Below are 19,686 nucleotides of genomic sequence, written 5' to 3' on the forward strand. Positions count from 1 at the left end.
AACCATACTATTGCTCAGTGTGCAGAGAGAGCTTCAGTTGGAGAACAGCTCTTACTTGGCATCAAAGAATTCATAAAGGGGAAGAACCCCCCAAAATTCCAGAGTGTGAAAACAGCTACAGTGGGCGACCACACCATGAAGAGCATCAGATGATCCCCGCAGGAGAGAGACCGTCACAATGCTCAGAAGTTGAAAAGAGCTTCAGTGACCATGTAAACCTTACTGTGCAAGAAAGAACAGACACAGCAGAGAGACCTTATAAATGCCCAGAGTGTGGAAAAAGCTTTCGTTGGGCATCACACCTTCAGCAGCACCAGACACTCCACACGGGGGAGAAACCATATGAGTGCTCAGAGTGTGGGAAGAAGTTTACTCGGACATCAACCCTACGACAGCATCAAAGAATCCACACAGGGGAGAAACCTTACGAGTGCTCTGAGTGTGGAAAGAAATTCAGTTTCAGTTCCCTCCTTCAACGGCATGAAAAGATCCACACTGGAGAGAAACCATATCGATGCTCAGAATGTGGGAAGGCCTTTCGTCACCGTTTAAACCTCACTGTGCATCAAAGAGCACACACAGGGGAGAGACCTTACAAATGCTCAGAGTGTGGAAGTAGTTTTAGTCGCACATCACACCTGCAACAACATCAAAGCATCCATATGGGGGAGAAACCTTATGAGTGCTCAGAGTGTGGGAAAAGATTCAGTTCCCCATTCCACCTTCAACAACACCAAAGGATCCACACAGGGGAGAAACCTTATAAATGTTTAGAATGTGGAAAGAGCTTTAGCCACCGCATAAGCCTCACTGTGCATCAGACAACCCACACAGGGGAGAAACTTTACCAGTGCTCTGAGTGTGGAAAGAAATTTAATTGGATATCATCCCTGAGAAAGCATCAAAGAGTCCACATGGAGCAGAGACCTCCTGAATGCTGAAAGAGCTTCAGTTCCTCATCTTGCTTTCAATGGCACCAGAGGACCCATGGGGAAAAACCACGATAATATTCAGAGTCTGGAATGAGGTATGATGAGACATCAGATCTTCAAGATCCACAGGTCAAAAACTGTATCACTGCTCACTGTAGCAAAACCTTTTTCTGCCTAATATGAAGCACCAAATTCATTTTGGAGAAAAGGCATGTAAACGTTACATGTTTTAAAGAACTGCTTGGCTGTCCTTAACTATCAAAGAACTCACATGAGAAAAACTGTAGAGTCAACTTATCTGATTCAATAAACCTCAGTGCACATTTATTTATTTATAGCCCCCCCATCTCACTGGGACAGGTCAGATTCCAAAGGACAAGGCAATGCATTCAAAAGTGCATGAGGCATCCAACAAACAAGTGTGCAGTTCTGGAGGCCTCACTACAAAAAGGATGTGGACAGAATCAAGCAGGTGCAGAGGAGAGCGACGAGGATGATCAGGGGCCCTATGAGGAAAAGCTAAGAGAGTTGGGAATGTTTAGAATGGAGAAGAGGAGATTGGGGGGTGGGGGTGATTGCTCTCTAAGTATTTGAAGGGCTGTCACTTAGAGGAGGGCAGGGAACTGTTCCTGTTGGCAGCAGAGGATAGGACTCGCAATAATGGGTTCAAATTGCGGGCAGAAAGGTAAAAAAGGTAAAGGTCCCCTGTGCAAGCACCGGGTCATTCCTGACCCATGGGGTGACATCACATCCCGACGTTTCCTAGGCAGACTTTGTTTACGGGGTGGTTTGCCAGTGCCTTCCCCAGTCATCTTCCCTTTACTCCCAGCAAGCTGGGTACCAATTTTACCAACCTCGGAAGGATGGAAGGCTGAGTCAGCCTTGAGCCAGCTACCTGAATCCAACTTCCGTTGGGATCGAATTCAGGTCATAAGCAGAGCTATTGACTGCAGTACTGCAGCTTACCACTCTGCGCCACGGGGCTCATGGGCAGAAAGGGGCATTAGGGGAATTTGTTTTTACAGTAAGAGTTGTTCAACAGTGGAATGAGCTATCTAGGCAAGTCGTGAGCTCCCTCTCACTGGCAGTCTTTAAGCAGAGGCTGGACAAGCACCTGTCAGGGATGCTCTAGGCTGATCCTGCATTGAGCAGGGAGTTGGGCTAGATGGCCTCTGTGGCCCCTTCCAGCTGTATGATTCTATGAACAGTGTAGAAGGAATTAGAATTTTTTTTTTAAAAAAAATCAGACATCACCTATATAAAAAAAAGCCTCTTGTCTGTTCACCTGCCACTGCGGCAGGCATAACTCATCAGAAAATAAAGCCAATAGCCTCAAAATTGGCCACTGGCTTCAAGGTGATCATGGGAGTTGAGTGGCAAATATGAAAGTAATTGAAACATCCTGGCCCACACAATTCCCAGAACCTCCCACCCACCCTGTTTTTTTGCCTTGGAAGCTATGATTATCTGTGGCAGGTGTAATTCCTCTGAAACTAAAGCTATGGGCCTCAAAACAGGCCACCCACTTCAGGATGGTGGTGGCAATTGCAGTGTCTGAAATGAAGGAAATTGGGCTATCCTGGCACAAATAAGCTCCACAGTATGGAAGTGAAGGTTTACTCACAAAATACCAGAAAAGGGCAGGCTGGAAGCACAGACAGGGAGAGTGGACCTATCAGAGCCTGTGTGGGGAGTACTGGTTACGTCAAGCTAAGATCAGGGAGATCCAGGATCGAATCCCCACGCAGACAAGGAAGGTTGCTGGTTGATTTTGGCCCAGTCACACAGTCTTATCCAGACATACCTCACAGGGTTGTTGTGAGGATAAAATGGAGGAAAGGAGAACAATAAGCCACTTCATGTCCCCATTGGTAGTACAGACAAGGAGGGTGGAAAATGCTCTTTCCTTTATAAAACAAAGGTGGTTTAAGATTCTGCCTGAGCTATCAGGGTCAGTATGGTTTAGTGAGTAAGATTATCTGATTAGGCTCTAAGAGGTCCTAGTGCAAATCTCTGCTGGGCCACAAAAGCTTGCTGGGTGACCCTGAGCCATCATACACTCAGCCTAACCTATCTCACAGCTGTTGAGAGGATTAAACAGAAGAGGGGTAACACAGAGACAAGAATTATGTGAATTACATTTGGTAGGAAGGCAGGGTTTCAGTGAAGTACATCCCTGTGGTGTATGCTTTGGAAGCAATGGTAGTCTATTCGTGGCAGACAAAACTCATCAGAAATCCATCGTTTTAGCAAGTGGGGTGGACCTATAGTAAATAAATTAAGCCACATTTATTAAAACAAGGGCTTTTCTTTGGACAAGAAATTTTTAAAATGAAAGAACTAGATTTTCTAAACAGGATGCGTAAGGAGGAGAGAAACACTCAGGTCCTCCAACTTCCTCATTTGGGGATCCAGCTTTGCTTTCAGGAGAGCTGGAAAATCAAGGCTGGAACCAGACTAGGGGATGCCTGGAAGTATAAAGAGCAGCAGGGCAGGAGTTTGAAGCTCCCCCAAGCTGGGCAGCCATGCAAGGAGGTCTCTAGGGCCCATGTGGAGAGCAGGGCCGAGAAGGAAGAGGTCAGGCTAGCCCCTTCTCTGCTCCTGGGGAGGGTTGCTAACTCTAGATCCAGCCCCCTCCCCCCAGCTGAGGGTGGATCTGGTTTCTTTCCAGGCTCGGAACAGATTCCCCTGTGGATCTCTGTAGATCAATCCTCTGCTGAAAGCTCCAGAGTGGGGCAGGCTGGTTTGGTTGGAAACTCAAGTTCAAATGGCACAGAATCTGGTGTGTCAGGAGAGGGCATTGGGCTGCAATTGGGGAGGGCGAGGGCAGAGCTGACCCTGTGGCAACCCGTCTGAAAGAGGAAGGAGCCTGAACCTTCTGGATCTCTGCTTTCATGGAAATTCTTTGAGAGGCTAAATCCCCATGGAGTCCTGGCAGGGGTAAGGGGAGATAATATTTATTTACATCATTTACGCAAGTCAACATGATCACAGGTTGGTATGTCCCAATAAACCATGCAATGGGTTTGTGGGTTTCGTCATCTGTTTTCCTCAGAAGAGTCTTCTTTTATGGGAAATGAATGGTATCTACTCTGGAGATACCTACTCTGGAGGTGTGTGAATACAGCCCAGCAGTGAGAGACAAAAGACCCTCCTTTGGCCAGGGGTGTGTGTGTTAGCCTGGGATTCTCTGTTGGGGGCCACATCCTGAACGCCATCCCACAGGTTTTCTTTTTGCATTCTTCTGTCATTCCTGTTTTGTCCAGCTTTACTTGAACGGACAACATTTTGATATCTGGGTGACACCTGGGTGCAGAGTTGTTGTTTTGTATGTACCCTCAATGTTTGAGGCTGGATTCATGAATAAGAGCTAGGAACCAACTTCAGTCTCTTCTTTAGGACTGAGTAACAGTGTGAGATAGGAGGCTTGTACAACAGCTGATATCACTCAACCCGGTCCCCCTTTTCTGTAACCTCAGTTCCCTCTGGCAGACAAAACGTGTTTGAGGATAATCACAGTGCCTTGCTATCACAACTGAGTAATCACTACCCATCCTTTGACCTCTGGGATTAGAGAGCAGAGGTTCCCTGTGGGGTCTGATAGACAGGCGTCTATTTTCAAGCTTCCTTCAAAAAAATTATACTGTGTTCATATAAACAAGGATGTTCTTTTTGCCTAAAAGAATAGGAAAGGGTTAAAGTGACAAAGAAGCATTTCCTAGCCAGGATGCAAAGGGAGGCGAGGGCTAGTGAAGCCTTCCAACTTCCTCCTTTTGGTCCTGGCTTTTCTTGCAGCAGTGCTGAAGAATCTGGGTTGGAGCCAGACCGAGGGATGCTTGGAAAGGTAAAGATCTGCTGGGTAGTGGCGGAGGACGGAGAACCTCCCCCGGGATGGGTAGCCCGGCAAGGAGGTCATGCAAACCCGGGGCCGGGAAGGAAGAGGTCAGGCAGGCCCTTTCTCCGCTCCCAGGGAGGGTTGCGGACTCTGGATCTGGTCCGCTGAGCTAAGGAAGGCTCTGCAGCAAGGAGCAGAAAGGATTCCCATTTCTCTCCAGGCAAGGGAACAGATTCCCACACAGAGCTCTGCCAATCAAAACCTAGGTAAAAGCTCAGGGACAGGGTGGGCTGGAGATTCTCCTGGTCAGTTTGCAAATTGAATGCAAAGTCACGGCATCACTGCAGAGTCTGGTGTGGCGGGGTTGAGCTGGCCTCTTGGATACCTCCCCTCCCTCCCATCAAGTCTGCGGGAGAGCAAGGCTCTTGTCCCCTCGTCTCCACTCTTAACTCCTTTTCCTGCCAGGGCCTAAAGACAGCCTGCCAACCTAAAAATACTTCTTATCCGCAATGATGAACTACTTAACACTAGCATGGACTCTGGTACCAAGGCCTGTAACAAACCAAGGTGCCAAGTTTGCTCTCATATAGATCCTTGCAGCACCATCACTGGGTCCAGCAATGTCAGCCATACTATCTCAGGTTCATACTCCTGCTCATCTTCTAACGTGATTTATGCCATCACATGTCAGCAATGCCCTTCTACCCTCTACATTGGACAAAAAGACCAGTCCCTGCGACAAAGACAGAAATCAGTGGGGGAACATTTTAACCTTCCAGGACATTCAGTTGCTGATGTAAGAGTAGCAGTCCTCTTACAAAGGGATTTCAAAGGAAGATTAGAAAGTGAGACTGCTGAATTACAACTAATAACGAAGCTCAAGACATTGCATTCACCTGGCTTGCATAGAGATCTGGGATTGTTGTCTCATTACCCATGTTAATTTCTCCACACCTACTACCCTTCTGCATATTACACCTAATCCTCTGCATATCACACCTAATCCAATCACGCCTGTTAATGTCATTTACTTGCTTTTGACATTTACATTGCCATTGTGTGTCTAATTCACTCTTCCCTACTTAAGGATAGATGGAATCACATTCTAGCTGTATCTGAAGAAGTGAGCTGTGGTTCATGAAAGCTCAATACCCTGCCAAAAATGTTGTTAGGGCTTTTCACTCACTGTGATTCAAGTGGATAGGCTCACTAATTTGAGTGATTTTTTTTGTCCTCTGAGGATGATCCTTTGCGCATCAGATCAGTGTGCATAAAAAGGGAGGGCGCATGAATGCACTGCTCACCCCCATGTACAATTACCAGGCAGTGAATGAAGTGTCTATATTAGGATTGCCAGCTTCCAGGTGGGCGCTGGAGCTCTCCCGGAATTACATCTGATCTCCAGATGACAGAGATCAGCACCCCTGGAAAAAATGGCTGCTTTGGTAAGTAGACTCTACGTCATTATTCCCTGCTGAGGACCCACTATCTTCCCTAGGCTCCACCCCCAAATATCCAGGTATTTCCCAGCTCGGAGCAGGCAACCCTAGAAACCTACACAGTCTTTCTCCATGGCTAAGAATATTAAACACAGCAGCGTTCTCAAGTATAGGGACGGAAGCTCCATGCATACACTTGCTATGTGCATAGACACTGAGCTGATAAACCACTGATGGCAAAGCATACTGATGCTTGCTCATCCTCTATGTACACAGAGCCTCATGTAGAGAGCACACTGTCTTGAATGATCCAGGAACTCCACGTGGCATCATCTTCTGTGCTGTTCTCCATAGCTGGTGCTTGGATCGGGAAGAAGGGGTTTCTGTGGGGGTGAAAGTGAGGCTGCACCACATTTTAGTGGTTAAGAACATGCCTTGCATACAGGAGGGCCTTGTTCTATCCCAGGCTTCTCCATCCACAGCCAACCCAAGTAACATTATTGCAAAAGACTCTGGAAACCACTGCCAGCTAGAGCACCATGAGGGAGTCGATGGCTCAGAGGTCTGACTCTGTATAAGGCAGCTTCATGCGAATCTGTGGGGAACGAATGCACTTGTTGATACGATAATTTTGGTGCCCATCAGAAAAGTGACATGTTCATGCAGGACAGACTAGGTGGAACTTTTAAATGTTTACATTCTTATATGTTGATCTTTACAGGGGGATGTCTGTTTCCTAGATGCCACTGTTGACCCTGGAAATGTGAAAAAATGAACTGCAGGAACTGGCCAGTTAAATGCAGGAAATGGCAGGAAATGCCCAGTAAAATCCTTAAGCATCTCTTCCCCAACATGATTAAAATAGGTGCAGCCAGTTGGAGCAGATAAGAATGGCCTCAAAGGGTTAAAAGGAAAGTGGGGTTTCCTAGATAGGATGTAAAAGGGTAGTCCTCTTTCTGTGAAGGTAATTCTCACACTCTCACCTCTTGATCTTGACAGTGGGAGGTGGGTTTTCAAGCTCCCTGTGCTGAATTTTGAAGATTTTTAAAAAATCTTAATGTTAGCATTTAATAAAGCTGTAGAAAGACAAATTCATATTAATAGTTTTTCATACAATTTGTGAATATGTGTAGAAAAAATCACATGGAGACATTGTAGAAGGTTGTTTTTTATATTCCACTTTCCCCTACTTTTAAGGAGTCTCAAAGTGGCTTACAATTGCCTTGCTTCCCCCCTCACAACAGGAACTCTGTGAGGTCGGTGGGACTGAGAGAGTTCTGAGAGAACCGTGACTGGCCCAAGGTCACCCAGCAGGTTGCATGTGTAGGAGTAGGGAACCAAACCCGGTTCTTCAGATTAGAGTCCACTGCTCTTAACCACTATACCACGCTGGTTCTCCATAACTTGACTTCTGCTGTCTTTCCCATTTTCTTTTCTCCAGGAGGAAGCCACGTCTAGAAGACAATAAATGCATTATAGAATTTTCTACCATAACTGAGGGGTCTTTCAAAGAGGGAGATGGAGAAGCAAGACCCTTGACCCCTCCCCCCCCCAAAAAAAAACAGAGGAAGTATCACAGGAAAGAAGAAAATCCCCTCACATCCATCCTCCAGGCTGGCAAAATGAATGGATTTTTGGAAAGGAGACCAGGAGATCTGATGGCTCAGCATGAGCGTTCCCTTTCCCTCGCACAGTGGGAAGCCCAGTGGCAGGAGTTCCTCAGGACAGTGGAAAACCCTCACTCTGGATGGGGAATCCCACACTTCCCACAGAAACCTTCCCCCTGGGATGATGCCAAGGCCTTTCTGGCTGCCTTTGAGCAAGTGGCTGAAGCCTGTCAGTGGCCCCAGGAGGAGTGGGTGACCCGACTTGTGCCAGCCCTCAGCAGGGATACTGAGAAGGCCTTCAACAGTCTGGATGTCCGAGACAGAGAAGATTATGGGAAGGTGAAAGCAGCCATCTTGCGAGGGGATGCCCTGAGCCGGGAGAAGCAGCGCCAGCAGTTCAGGCTCTTCTCCTACCAAGAGGCTGAGGGGCCACGGTGGGCTTATACTCGACTGCGGGAAATGTGCCGTGGATGGCTGAGAGTGGAGAATCACAGCAAGGAGCAGATCCTGGAGTTGTTGATCCTGGAACAGCTTCTTAGTGTCCTGCCCCCAGAGATACAGAGCCAGGTGAGGGAGAGTGGCCCCGAGAGCTGCTCCCAGGCAGTGGCTCTGGCCGAGGAGTTCCTCTTAAAGCAGGAGAAGCAGGTGAGGCTTTTCTTCTGTGTGGGTCCTGAGTGCTAGAGGACCTGGGGTGGAGCTGGGACTGAGATCTCTCTCCATCTCAGAGGGCAGAAGGGGAACGCCATGGAGTGATGGGCTGGTCTGCTGGCTCCTCTCTCTGGAAATTCAGTCCAGATGAATTGGGTGAAGGCACTATCTCTGAATCTGGGAACTGGTGGATGCTCAGTCTGTCCCCAAAAGAACAGGCCCTCAGAAAGTTGTATTTCAGCTTCTTTAATTGATGTCTGGGGGAGGTTTGGGAAGCTGGATCTAAATTAACCATCTAATCACAATCCTCTGTGCTCAGGTGTGCCAGATCCCCTTTCTGGTAGCAAATGAACCAGGCTGCATATTTTTTTTAAATGTGATCCTCCTTAAAGATACTATGTCCTGAGTTCTGCCTGCTATGTACCATTGGATCCACTAAGTTCAAGGCAGAGGACAGAACTCTCCTATTTCTCTATCCCTATCCCACCCCCCAGCTCTTTCATTGTGCCCTGAAAGGCTCTGTCCCTCTCTGGTGTTGCAGGTGTCCTCGGAGCAGGCGGCTGGAAGTGTCTCTGAGGCAGGCCAGGCTCCATCTGAGAGTGAGCAAAGGCAGCTCCTGATGGAAATCAAAGAAGAGGAGGATGGAGAGGCCAACCTGCTGGGTAAGGAGGGAGGCCTTCTGGGGCCTGAGAGTGGGGTGTCTTGGAAGCTCCTTCTAGGGTTGAGATTAGCAGTGGCTCCTTCTGTCCCTCTTCAAGGGCTGCTCAGTACAGGAAAAGGGCTAGAGTGGAAGGATTAAATGCAAAAACAACCCCCAAATTAAGAATGTCAGAAGAGCCCGGCTGGATAAGACGAAAGGCTCATCCAACTCTTTTCTATAATGGTCATCTAGATATTTCCAGCCTTGATGTGGTTGGCTAAGGCTAGCCTGATCTTGTCAGATCTCAGAAGCTAAGCAGAGTCGGTCCTGGCTAGTACTTGAATGGGAAACCACCAAAGAATACCAAGGTTGCTATGCAGAGGAAGGCAATGGCAAACTACCTCTGTTAGTCTCCTGCCTTGAAAACCTTATTGGGTTGCTATAAGTCGGCTGCAACTTGATGGGACTTTACACACACATAGATATCTCTAGGAAGTCCCCAAAGTGGTCACAATGGGATTGGGACTTGCCTGTTTTTTCCCAACCCCCAGTAAATAGCCATTCATTGGCTTTCTGCCCCTGACTATGAAGGTTCCATAAAGAGAGAATGACTGATAGCCATTGATGCAGGTTTTGAAGGGGGTTGGAATCTGTTTCACAGAGCAGCTGTCTTCTTTCTCTTGGGTCACACTTGGAGGGGAAGCGTGCTTCTTCATGGTTAGAACATATAAGAATATTCTGTTTCCACTCCATGTTTGTAGTGATCAATAGTAATGTTTGAATTGTTTCTGTTTGGTAAATTAAAATATAGAAGTGTGGTGGTCCCCTTTGAAGTGTGAAATTCATTTGATTAGGTCCTCATCTCCCCCCACCCCCATCAAACCCATCCAATATGAGGTTGGAGGAAAGAATCTTTGGGTCTTTTCATCCTTCAAGTACATATGGGGATTTTGGGGGAAGGGAGTGAAAGGCAAAAGATAAAACGGTTCTATTGCAGAGTCTGGTTGGGAAAAGGTTTGACCAGCAGCTGAATTGGGGAGAGCAGGGAAAGACGGAAATCAAAGTACATATATATCATGAATGGCAAGTTTGAGATTTGGTTTATTGGTGTCTTAAGCTAACTGGATCTCTGTCATTGTTCTGGTAGATCATGTACAGGAGAATTCTGGTGATATGAGACAAAAGAGGTGGTTATTAGAAAATGCCAAGGATGGGGAGTCTGAAGGAGACTTCAAGAATCATGCAGGACCCCAGAATCAGGAGAAAAATGACACATTTGAGATGACGGATAAACCCATTCCTTGCCAAGAAGAGGAATTCCTAGAAATTGCAGTCCAAGAAGAAAAGCCAAGCCCAAATATTCAGAACCAAGGGCTTAGTGCTCATGAGAGAATCCACATCAGGAAAAAACAAAATGAAAGTGAGGAGTTCAGTCAGAGCACGGACCTCAGTTCACAGGAACAAATTCACTTGGGAGAGAAACTGTATAATTGCTCAGCATGCGGAAAGAACTTCAGTTGCAGACTGGCTCTTACTTCACATCAAAGAATTCACACAGGTGGGAAGCTGTATAAAATACTCAAGGGTATGGAATGATCTCCTCCGATGCAGTAGGATTTAATGCACATTTGAAGTGTACAGTAATCTATGCCTTAATGTATAGTTGCCCTGACCTGGATGGTCCATATTAGCCTGATCTTGTCAGATCTCAGAAGCTAAGCAGGGTTGGTCTTGGTTAGTACTTGGATGGGAGTTCACTAAGGTATACCAGCATCATTATGCAGAGGAAGGCAATGGCAAACCACCTCTGTTACTCTTTTGCCTTGAAAACCCTGCTGGGTTGCCATACGTTGGCTGCAACTTGATGGCACTTTATACACACATATAGCGTATAGTTGGAGGAAACCACTGAAATTTTTTGAGCGCAGAAAGAACTTGCAAGTGCAGATCAGACCTCCTTGCATGGGTGCTAACTGGAGCTCTCTTTTTATTCCCGCAGGGGATGATCAGGAGAATGAGGAAGATGAGGAACTGCATGGGTTATCATCAGGCAAAACCAAGTATGAAGAGTTTAAAGGAAACTTCAGGAATCGAGGTAGACCCAAGACTCAGGCAGGAAGCCACGTGGTGGAGAAGATGGATGATTCCATTCCTTGCCAAGAGGGGGATTTCTGTGACATAGTTGACATGGGGATGGAACCATATAAATGCTCCATGTGTGAAATGAACTTCTCAAACCAAACCCAGTATAATATACATATGCGAATGCACAGTGGAAAGATGCCACATAAGTGCTCAGAGTGTGAAAAGAGCTTCCTTCGCAGAACAGAGTTCCTAAGACATCAAAGAATCCACACAGGGGAGAAACCATATAAATGCTTGGAGTGTGGAAGGTGCTTCTGTCAGAGGGGTAACCTTGTTATACATGAAAGAATTCACACAGGGGAGAAACCACATAAATGTTTGAAGTGTGGCAAGTGTTTTTGTTCTCCCTCAAACCTTATACGCCACCATATAATTCATTCAGGAGAAAAACCATATACATGCTTGGAATGTGGAAAGAGCTTCATTAAGAGATCACACCTTGAACAACACCAAAGAAGCCACACAGGGGAGAAACCATTTGAGTGCTTAGAGTGTGGAAAGAGATTTATTCAGAAGGGTCACCTTCATCGGCATCAAAGAATCCACATGAGAAGAAAGCTCACATCTGCTCAACCTTCTCTCATATTTCATACCTTAAAGACAACCACAGACACCGCATATGGTTGAAGTCATGTCTATTTGTTGTACACCAGAAATTTACACAAAGGAAAAATTGTATAAATGCTCAGGTTGCATAAAGAGCTTTAGCCAGGGTGGAAGCATTACTTGTCATCAAAGAGATCACATAAGGGGGGTGGGGAACCCACCAAGGATCTGCTATGTGTGTTGAAGGAGATTCAAGAGCAGCTCATCCCTTTTACATCATCAAGGAATCCACAGGGGAGAAATGTCATAAATGAATTGCTTTAGACACCTTAACATTCCTGAACAAATCCACAAAAAAGCTCTCTACCCACAACCCCTCCTCACATTGACTGAACTCATGGAGAGTGAGCACAGGACCACCTACATGAGAGGAAGTGTTCATAGGTACATTCCCACCCTACAATTGGGGACACTGTTCTCTGCATGTTCCTAAAAACAGGGAGGGAAGGAACATACTAGTGGATGCTTTCTCTGAGTGGGGGTGCTGTGCTCGTGATCATATGGAGAAGTCCAGCATACTGCTGCCTACTCCTGTTCTCTGTGCACTAATTCAGCATATGGAGGGGTCATGTATAGAGGGCCACCAGGAAAAGTTCCCCTATGAACCACCCTCTATTCATGGACCATCAGAGCTGCTGTGTGCTTTCACTGCCCAGAGTGTGTTGGTGGCAGAAAGGAGTAGGTATCTACATCCTCTCTTTTATTGGCATCAGGAGTGAACAGCAGGCATCATATGAACACATGAGGCTGCCTCATACCGAATCAGACCCTTGGTCCATCCAAGTCAGTATTGTCTACTCAGACCGGCAGCGGCTCTCCAGGGTCTCAGGCAGGGGTCTTTCACATCACCTCCTTGCCTGGTCCCTTTAACTGGAGATGCTGGGGACTGTACCTGGGACCTGCATGCCAAGCGGATGCTCTACCACTGAGCCACAGCCTCTCCCCTTAAAATGTAATTTTAATCCCTAATTAGCAAAGTGTTTCTTCCTAGCAGGGAGGCCTGAGAGGGAGGAAGAATCTCAGTAGAGCAGAGGGGAATATCATTGAGTGATGGGCAGGTCAATTCCTTCCTTGTCTTGGATTCTCAGGCCTGATGAGGTGTGCATTGTGGGGGAGAGCAGTATATCTCCATCTGGGTTTCAGAGGTTAGTCTGCCTTAGGTGGGTTCTCCTTCCCCTGAAAGAACTGCACGTTCCCTCCTGCTCCAATTTCCTGCCCTATTGCAGTGTTCACAGGTGAGGCCTGAAGCACCATTTAGTTTGGCAACTACCAATATTGGTTCTTGTAGATTATCCGGGCTGTGTCGAAGGCTTTCACAGTCAGAGTTCAAAATATTGTGTGACCGTGGTCTTGGTATTTTCTTTCCTGACGTTTCGCCAGCAGCCGTGGCCGGCATCGTCAGAGGAGTAACACTGAAGGACAGTGTCTCTCAGTGTCAAGTGTGAAGGAAGAGTAATATATAGTCAGAAAGGGGCTGGGTTTGAGCTGAATCATTGTCCTACAAAAAGTATCAAAGGTAATGTGCTAATCATTAGCACATTTTTATTTTAATGATTAGCACATTACCTTTGATACTTTTTGCAGGACAATGATTCAGCTCAAACCCAGCCCCTTTCTGACTATATATTACTCTTCCTACACACTTGACACTGAGAGATACTGTCCTTCAGTGTTACTCCTCTGAAGATGCCGGCCACGGCTGCTGGCGAAACGTCAGGAAAGAAAATACCAAGACCACGGTCACACAGCCCGGATAACCTACAAGAACCAATGAACTCTGACCGTGAAAGCCTTCGACAATATTTTGAACTACCAATATGTTTTTGGTTCTTGGTGGAATTCGTTACCCTGGGACTTTACTCTGACAAGGTTATTTCCCATGTTTAAGCAATTGTAAAAAGTAAATTGGAAGGGAATTAGTGTATCACGAAGGGGGTCCAATTCACATTAATGGCTCGATTTTTGGTTGTTCTGTTTATTTCCATGCTACTTTTAACAGTTTGTACTTTTACTTTTTATTAAAACTTATGGATTCTTCTTTTATTTAAAGAGAAACAGCAATTCTTTAAATTACAGAATATTTTCCTCTTTGATGCCTGTGGCTAGTAAAGGGTTAAGAAGGTGACTGAGCTGCTTTTCCTAGAGAGGGGCAGAGGGAGGAGGAAAAACACTGCAGACGTCTTCCTTCCTACTTCTCCGCCTCCTTTTGGCCCCACTTTTCCCGCAGGACGGTGCCTGTGAAGGTAAAGATCTGTGGGGCTGGGAGGGAGAGAGAGAGAGAGGAGCGCACCCATGATGGTCGTCCCTGCAATGGGGGTCCCTCTAGGTTTCACGTGCAGAGCAAGGCTGGGGGGGAGGAGGTCAGGCTGGGCCCGGGGAGGGTTTCCAGCTGTGGATCCGGCCCCTTGAACTGGGGCTGGATCTGCAGAAAGGAGCAGGAGGGAATCAGCGCAGAAAGAGGTGTGCAAATACAGCTTGGGTGTAGGAGACGCAGGGATCTTCATTTGGCTTCTGGGAGGGTTGCATAGTAGGAAATTCCTGAGGGACCATCATAATCTCCCTCCTCCTTCCAGACACTTATCTGGCTCCTGCCTCTGAACATGAACAGAGTGCCTTGCACTGTCTTGCAGAGACATGAGAAGCATTGGGCAAATGGATGTGGAGGGAGGGGTATCTGTGATGGGGGGAGGCCGTAGCTCAGTGGCAGAGCCCACCCTTTGCCTAGAGGAGATCCTTGATCCTATCCCTGGTATCTGCTTCCATACCAACCAAAACAGCACAGCTGGGAGAGACTCCAGAGAGCGGCTGCCATGAGGCTAGACTACTGGACTGAACTCCACAGGGAACGGGCCTTGAAGACACCTTGGAAACTTCTGGCATTGCAGAACACTATAGCTCAATTATCAGGAGTTAGGCAGAGCCTCTTTTGTAAGTGCTCCATCAACTCCCCATTAGTTTTCAGGTTTAGTGCAAAGGGCTGGTTATCACCAAGGAATCTCTCTGTGGGCTGAGATCCACAAATCTCACAGCACAGCCAGTCCCATTATGCTGTACACATGAGGGTTCCTTCTCCAGCAGCTCAGGGAGAGGCCTTCACATCACTTCCTACCTGATCCCTTTAACTAGGGATGCCAGGGATAGAACCTGGGGCCTTCTGCATGCAAAACAGGTCCTCTACCACCAAGCCATGACTTGTGCCAAGTCTCCTAATCAGAGCAGAGCTCTTTGAAGGTGGCACCCTAAAAATGGATAAAATTGCACATTGTCTCTGGCATCTGTTGGTGGAACAGCCTTCCTGGTATTTCACAAACTGTAACAAAGAATTTTCTGTGATGGAATAGAAATCGGAAACATTGTAATCAATATCTTAATGTATGCATTTAATAAAGAATTATACATAAAATCATACTGCAACCTTTTTGCATATAATTACTGTATCTAGGCAGAAAAATCACACTGGGGTCATGAAACCAGACATATATGTAATTTATAGTCTGCCTTTCTCACTAGGACCCAGGGCTGATTATACAGAGTGATCAAGCGTGTCCCTTCTCCCTCTCCCATATTTTTCTTTTCTACAGGGAGAAGTCAGTGTGAAAAATGAGATATTCTGGAGTTTTCAGCCATACCGCACCAACTCAGTGATTATTTAGAGCCAGAAATGGAGAAAGAAACTCCCACTGGTTCCAAAATAGGGGGGATATCAGAGGGGAGAGGAGTTGCCCCTCATGTCCTCCAGGCTGGTAGTATTGGGCAAATCCTGCAAAGGAGAGCAGGACATCCGATGAATCAGCCCACAGGGGAGGGATCCCTTTCCCTCGAGCTGTGGGAAGTCCAATGGCAGGAGTTCCTCAGGACGCTGGAGTCATCCCACTCTCCATGGGGAATCCCCCCCTTGCCGGAGAAACCTTCCCCCTGGGAGGACGCCAAGGCCTTTCTGGCCTCCTTTGAGCAAGTGGCCGAAGCCTGTCAGTGGCCCCAGGAAGAGTGGGTGATCCGACTCCTGCCAGCCCTCAGTGGAGAAGCTGAGAAGGCCTTTAACAGACTCACTGCCAGAGACAAAGAGGATTATGGCAAGGTGAAGGCAGCCATCTTGCGAGGGGATGCCCTGAGCCGGGAGAAGCAGCGCCAGCTGTTCAGGTGCTTCTGCTACCAGGAAGCTGAGGGGCCAAGAGGGGCCTACAGCCGCCTGCGGGAAATGTGCCGCGGGTGGCTGAGAGTGGAGAATCACAGCAAGGAGCAGATCCTGGAGCTCTTGATCCTGGAGCAGCTGTTGAGCATCCTGCCTCTGGAGATCCAGAGCCGGGTGAGGGAGAGTGGCCCCGAGAGCTGCTCCCAAGCGGTGGCCCTGGCTGAGGAGTTCCTCTTCAGGCAGGGGAAGAAGGTGAGGCTCTTCTGCTGTGTGGGTCCTGAGTGCAGGAGGGCTTGGGGTGGAGCAGGGGCTGGGTCTCCCTCCATAATGGGTGTGGGGGGAGAAGAGGGGAATCCCAGGGCTTGATGTTGCCCTGTTTCTAGTTGAATTCAATTTTTTTGGGTGGGAAGGAAGTCTTAATTTTTTTAAAAAATAATTAAAATATAATTGATATATATGGTATTTTTATTTCATATTTCTATATCTTTTAATTTAAAAAAAAACTGCACATATAGTCATAAGGATTTTTTATATATTTATGTATATTTTTGACCCTGGAATGTTGACTGCTTAGACCATTGAAGAATGCTTTATGGCCGAAACGCGTATGGTCAGAGTCTCATTGAGTGATTTTATTGCGTTATATGAGTTATACTGTATGAGTATGTCAATTTGGTATGCTTTTCTATGGCCTTATATGTGGTATTAGATTATATCCTGAAATAAATATATATGTATTTTGTACTGACATAATGTTCAGATTTTATAACCTTTGGGCTTGGATGTTTGTTTATTTTTGCTTAACCTTTTGGGAACTTACTTGACCCTCTGTTAGGGCCAGGTGCTTTCTCAGATCTCCACCTTCCCCTTCACACCTTCCAGTAGCAGTGACCAAGCTGATTTTAGTTATGTCATGTAAAGTGCCATCAAGTCGCAGCCGACTTATGGCGACCCCTTTTGGGGTTTTCATGGCAAGAGACTAACAGAGGTGGTTTGCCAGTGCCTTCCTCTGCATAGCAACCCTGGTATTCCTTGGTGGTCTCCCATCCAAATACTAACCAGGGCTGACCCTGCTTAGTTCTGAGATCTGACAAGATCAGGCTAGCCTGGGCCACGTAGGTTGTGAGTAGTCAGGAAGACAATTTTAATGAATAACTGGGCTGGAATTATGTGCTACTATTATAGAGGAAGGCTGGGGAGGCAGAAAAAGAATATGAAGTACTTTCTACTACTTCGCCCCCATCTCCTTCAGTGATTCACACCAACCCCTTCCTTTCGCAACATAAAAGGATTAGTTTATTGTTTCTCCTTTAAGAGGTCTCAATGCTTAGTGATGGGTAAAACAAGAAAAGTAACAAGTGGGGTTTCTTTACATGAAAGGACAGCAGATCTCTGCTTTAAACAGTTACACTTTCACACACCCACAGCTCTACTGAACTGGCAGGGTATTACCAAGAGGAGGAATGGTTTTATTTGGAGCTCTTTCTTAAACCATAGAATCTCAGCCTATTGAAACAGGAGAAAAATGCAGGAGTCCAGTAGCACCTTAAATACTAACAACATTTGTGGCAGGGTGTGAGCTTTTGTGAGCCACTGCTCACTTCTTCAGAACAGGATCAACTTGTTTCTTGGGATACTTCCCTTAACCCCTATCACAAGTCACCAACCCCTGGCCCCAGAGCTCTATGTATCTATAATATCAATATCTGAGTTGTTTTCCTTCACTGCCAAAGCCGAACTATTCTCCTGAAAAGTTTTTCCCTGTTTGTCTGTCCCTTCCCCAAACCGTATCTGAGGCAATGACAAATTTCCCCTCCGCTTGTCTTCCCTCTCTCCCCTCCTCCAGAGGTTCCACAGCCTCTTATCTGCTGTAGCCATTTAATTAGGGTTACCAAGTGCCCAGTGGTGGTGGGCAAACCCTGTCCAATCCACCCCGCTGCCTGCTGACCAGCTGAAGGTTGGGGGTGGGGGCAAACACAGCAGCATGTCACTTCCGGTTTACACCTGGACGTGCCACATCACGAGGGGCCTTTTACCACTCAAACTGTGAGTGTGATTGGCAAAAGGCCCCTTGCAATGCGGCACTTCTGGGTGTAAACGCATCGAAAGGGGCCAGTGCAAACTGGAAGTGACGCGCACGGCTGGCTGTACGCAATCTCCTCAGCTCTTTCCCAAAAGCCTCCCACCGGAGGAGAGGGGGGGACCTGGCAACCCTACATTCAGTGTCTGCCTACCCTGGTAGGATGGGATTTGCCGGGATGCCTGGAGGGCAGAACTAGAGGCTGACTGTCACACCCTCCCCCTGAAAAAGCTGGTCTTGGGGTTCAGGGTGGTCTGGCCCAGGCTAGCCTGCTCTTGCCAGATCTCAGAAGCTAAGCAGGATCAATCCTGGTTAGTAATTGGATGGGAGACCACCAAGGATTGATAGGGTTGTTGTGCAGAGGAAGGCAATGGCAAACCACCTCTGTTAAGTCTCCTGCCTTGAAAGTTCTACAGTGTTGCCATAAGCTGGCTGTAAATTGACAGCACTTTGCACACAGATTCCTGCTCCTTTGCCACCTCCACAGGTGTGACCTGGAGCACCATCTGCAGGTTCTGAGCATGAGAGTCCTGAAGATCTCCTCCCATATTCCTCCACTCCTGCATTTGGGTTGTTGTGACCCAATTATCCTTAGAGTCCAATAAAGACAATAGGGAGGAGGTTAGGTTTAAGAAACAGTTCTTTATTTGGCCAAGCAGAGAACCGGGTGACAGACCCAATCAACAAAAGGGAAACTGCCACCCAGAACAAAGGAAGATAGAACGCTTTATACTTCATTTCAAAAGAAGGCGGATACACAACAGTAAATGTTACATTTGAAGACTCAAGTGACTAGTGTAGAGTCAGCACAATGCCTGAACGTTCTATGCATGCTTATCTAAGTATCCTGCCGTGGTGCTATTCAGAAGAGAGTAGCTCTTTGTTATGCAGGGCCAGAGAGGTTAGTGTCCTTGGCTAAGTGGGGCGGGAGGAGGAGAGCTTAGCAGAGGATGCACATTCTGGTGATGTCTTGCCTGATGGCACTGGTGTGCGTGTGTTTTTACTGGGCACAACAGGGTGGAGGACAGTATTTCTGGGGTTTTCTTGGTGGACTTCACAACCCTAGGAGATTCCTCTGGGCCAAACAGACGTTACGGCATCCACAGGTGTGACTTGTGAACACCACTGCCGTTTGAGAGTTGAGTCAGGCTGCTCAAAGATGCCACGAGGCCCCGATCCCTGCAGTGTGGTGGGACCAGGAGCTTTTGTTTTCCCCCTTGCACCTTTTCAAGTGTTAAATCGATTGCAATGGTAAGCTCTCCTTCCCTGGAGGTTTTTAAGAAGAGGTTAGATGGCCATTTGTCAGCAATGCTGATTCTGTGACCTTAGGCAGATGATGAGAGGGAAGGCATCTTGGCCATCTTCTGGTCACTGGGGGTGTGGGGGGGAGGTAGTTGTGAATATCCTGCATTGTGCAGGGGGTTGGACTAGATGACCCTGGTGGTCCCTTCCAACTCTATAATTCTACGATTCAATGTCTGTGATGCAACCTGTTAAATCCTTCCTCCTCCCTGGGTCAGCTGCAAGTGAACCAGGCTGCTCCAAGTAGGTTTTGTTTTGTAATATGCAGTGCAGAGTTCTCGGCTTTCCTTAAGGAAACTCTGTTCTGATTTTTCCCTGCC

General features: G+C 47.1%; 1 protein-coding gene and 1 pseudogene across 1 annotated transcript; both read left to right on the forward strand.

Annotated features, from left to right (window-relative positions):
• The first annotated feature begins 149 nt into the window (after positions 1–149).
• LOC130492614 (zinc finger protein ZFP2-like) lies at positions 150–1,007 on the forward strand (annotated as a pseudogene).
• Positions 1,008–7,828: 6,821 nt separating this feature from the next.
• Positions 7,829–15,505, forward strand: LOC130492721 (zinc finger and SCAN domain-containing protein 31-like). Its single transcript, XM_056866525.1, has 5 exons — positions 7,829–8,458; positions 9,003–9,123; positions 11,101–11,161; positions 14,080–14,095; positions 15,434–15,505. The coding sequence occupies exons 1-5, from the start codon at positions 7,829–7,831 to the stop codon at positions 15,503–15,505; spliced, it is 900 nt and encodes a 299-aa protein (XP_056722503.1).
• Positions 15,506–19,686: the final 4,181 nt, after the last annotated feature.

Source organism: Euleptes europaea, chromosome 1, assembly GCF_029931775.1.
Source record: "Euleptes europaea isolate rEulEur1 chromosome 1, rEulEur1.hap1, whole genome shotgun sequence".
NCBI lineage: Eukaryota > Metazoa > Chordata > Lepidosauria > Squamata > Sphaerodactylidae > Euleptes > Euleptes europaea.

Coding starts and splice junctions, on each gene's coding strand:
- LOC130492721 (XM_056866525.1), top strand. CDS start 7,829: ATGAATGGATTTTTGGAAAGGAGACCAGGAGATCTGATGGCTCAGCAT. Junction 8,459..9,002: donor TCTTAAAGCAGGAGAAGCAG/GTGAGGCTTTTC, acceptor CTGGTGTTGCAG/GTGTCCTCGGAGCAGGCGGC. Junction 9,124..11,100: donor TGGAGAGGCCAACCTGCTGG/GTAAGGAGGGAG, acceptor TTATTCCCGCAG/GGGATGATCAGGAGAATGAG.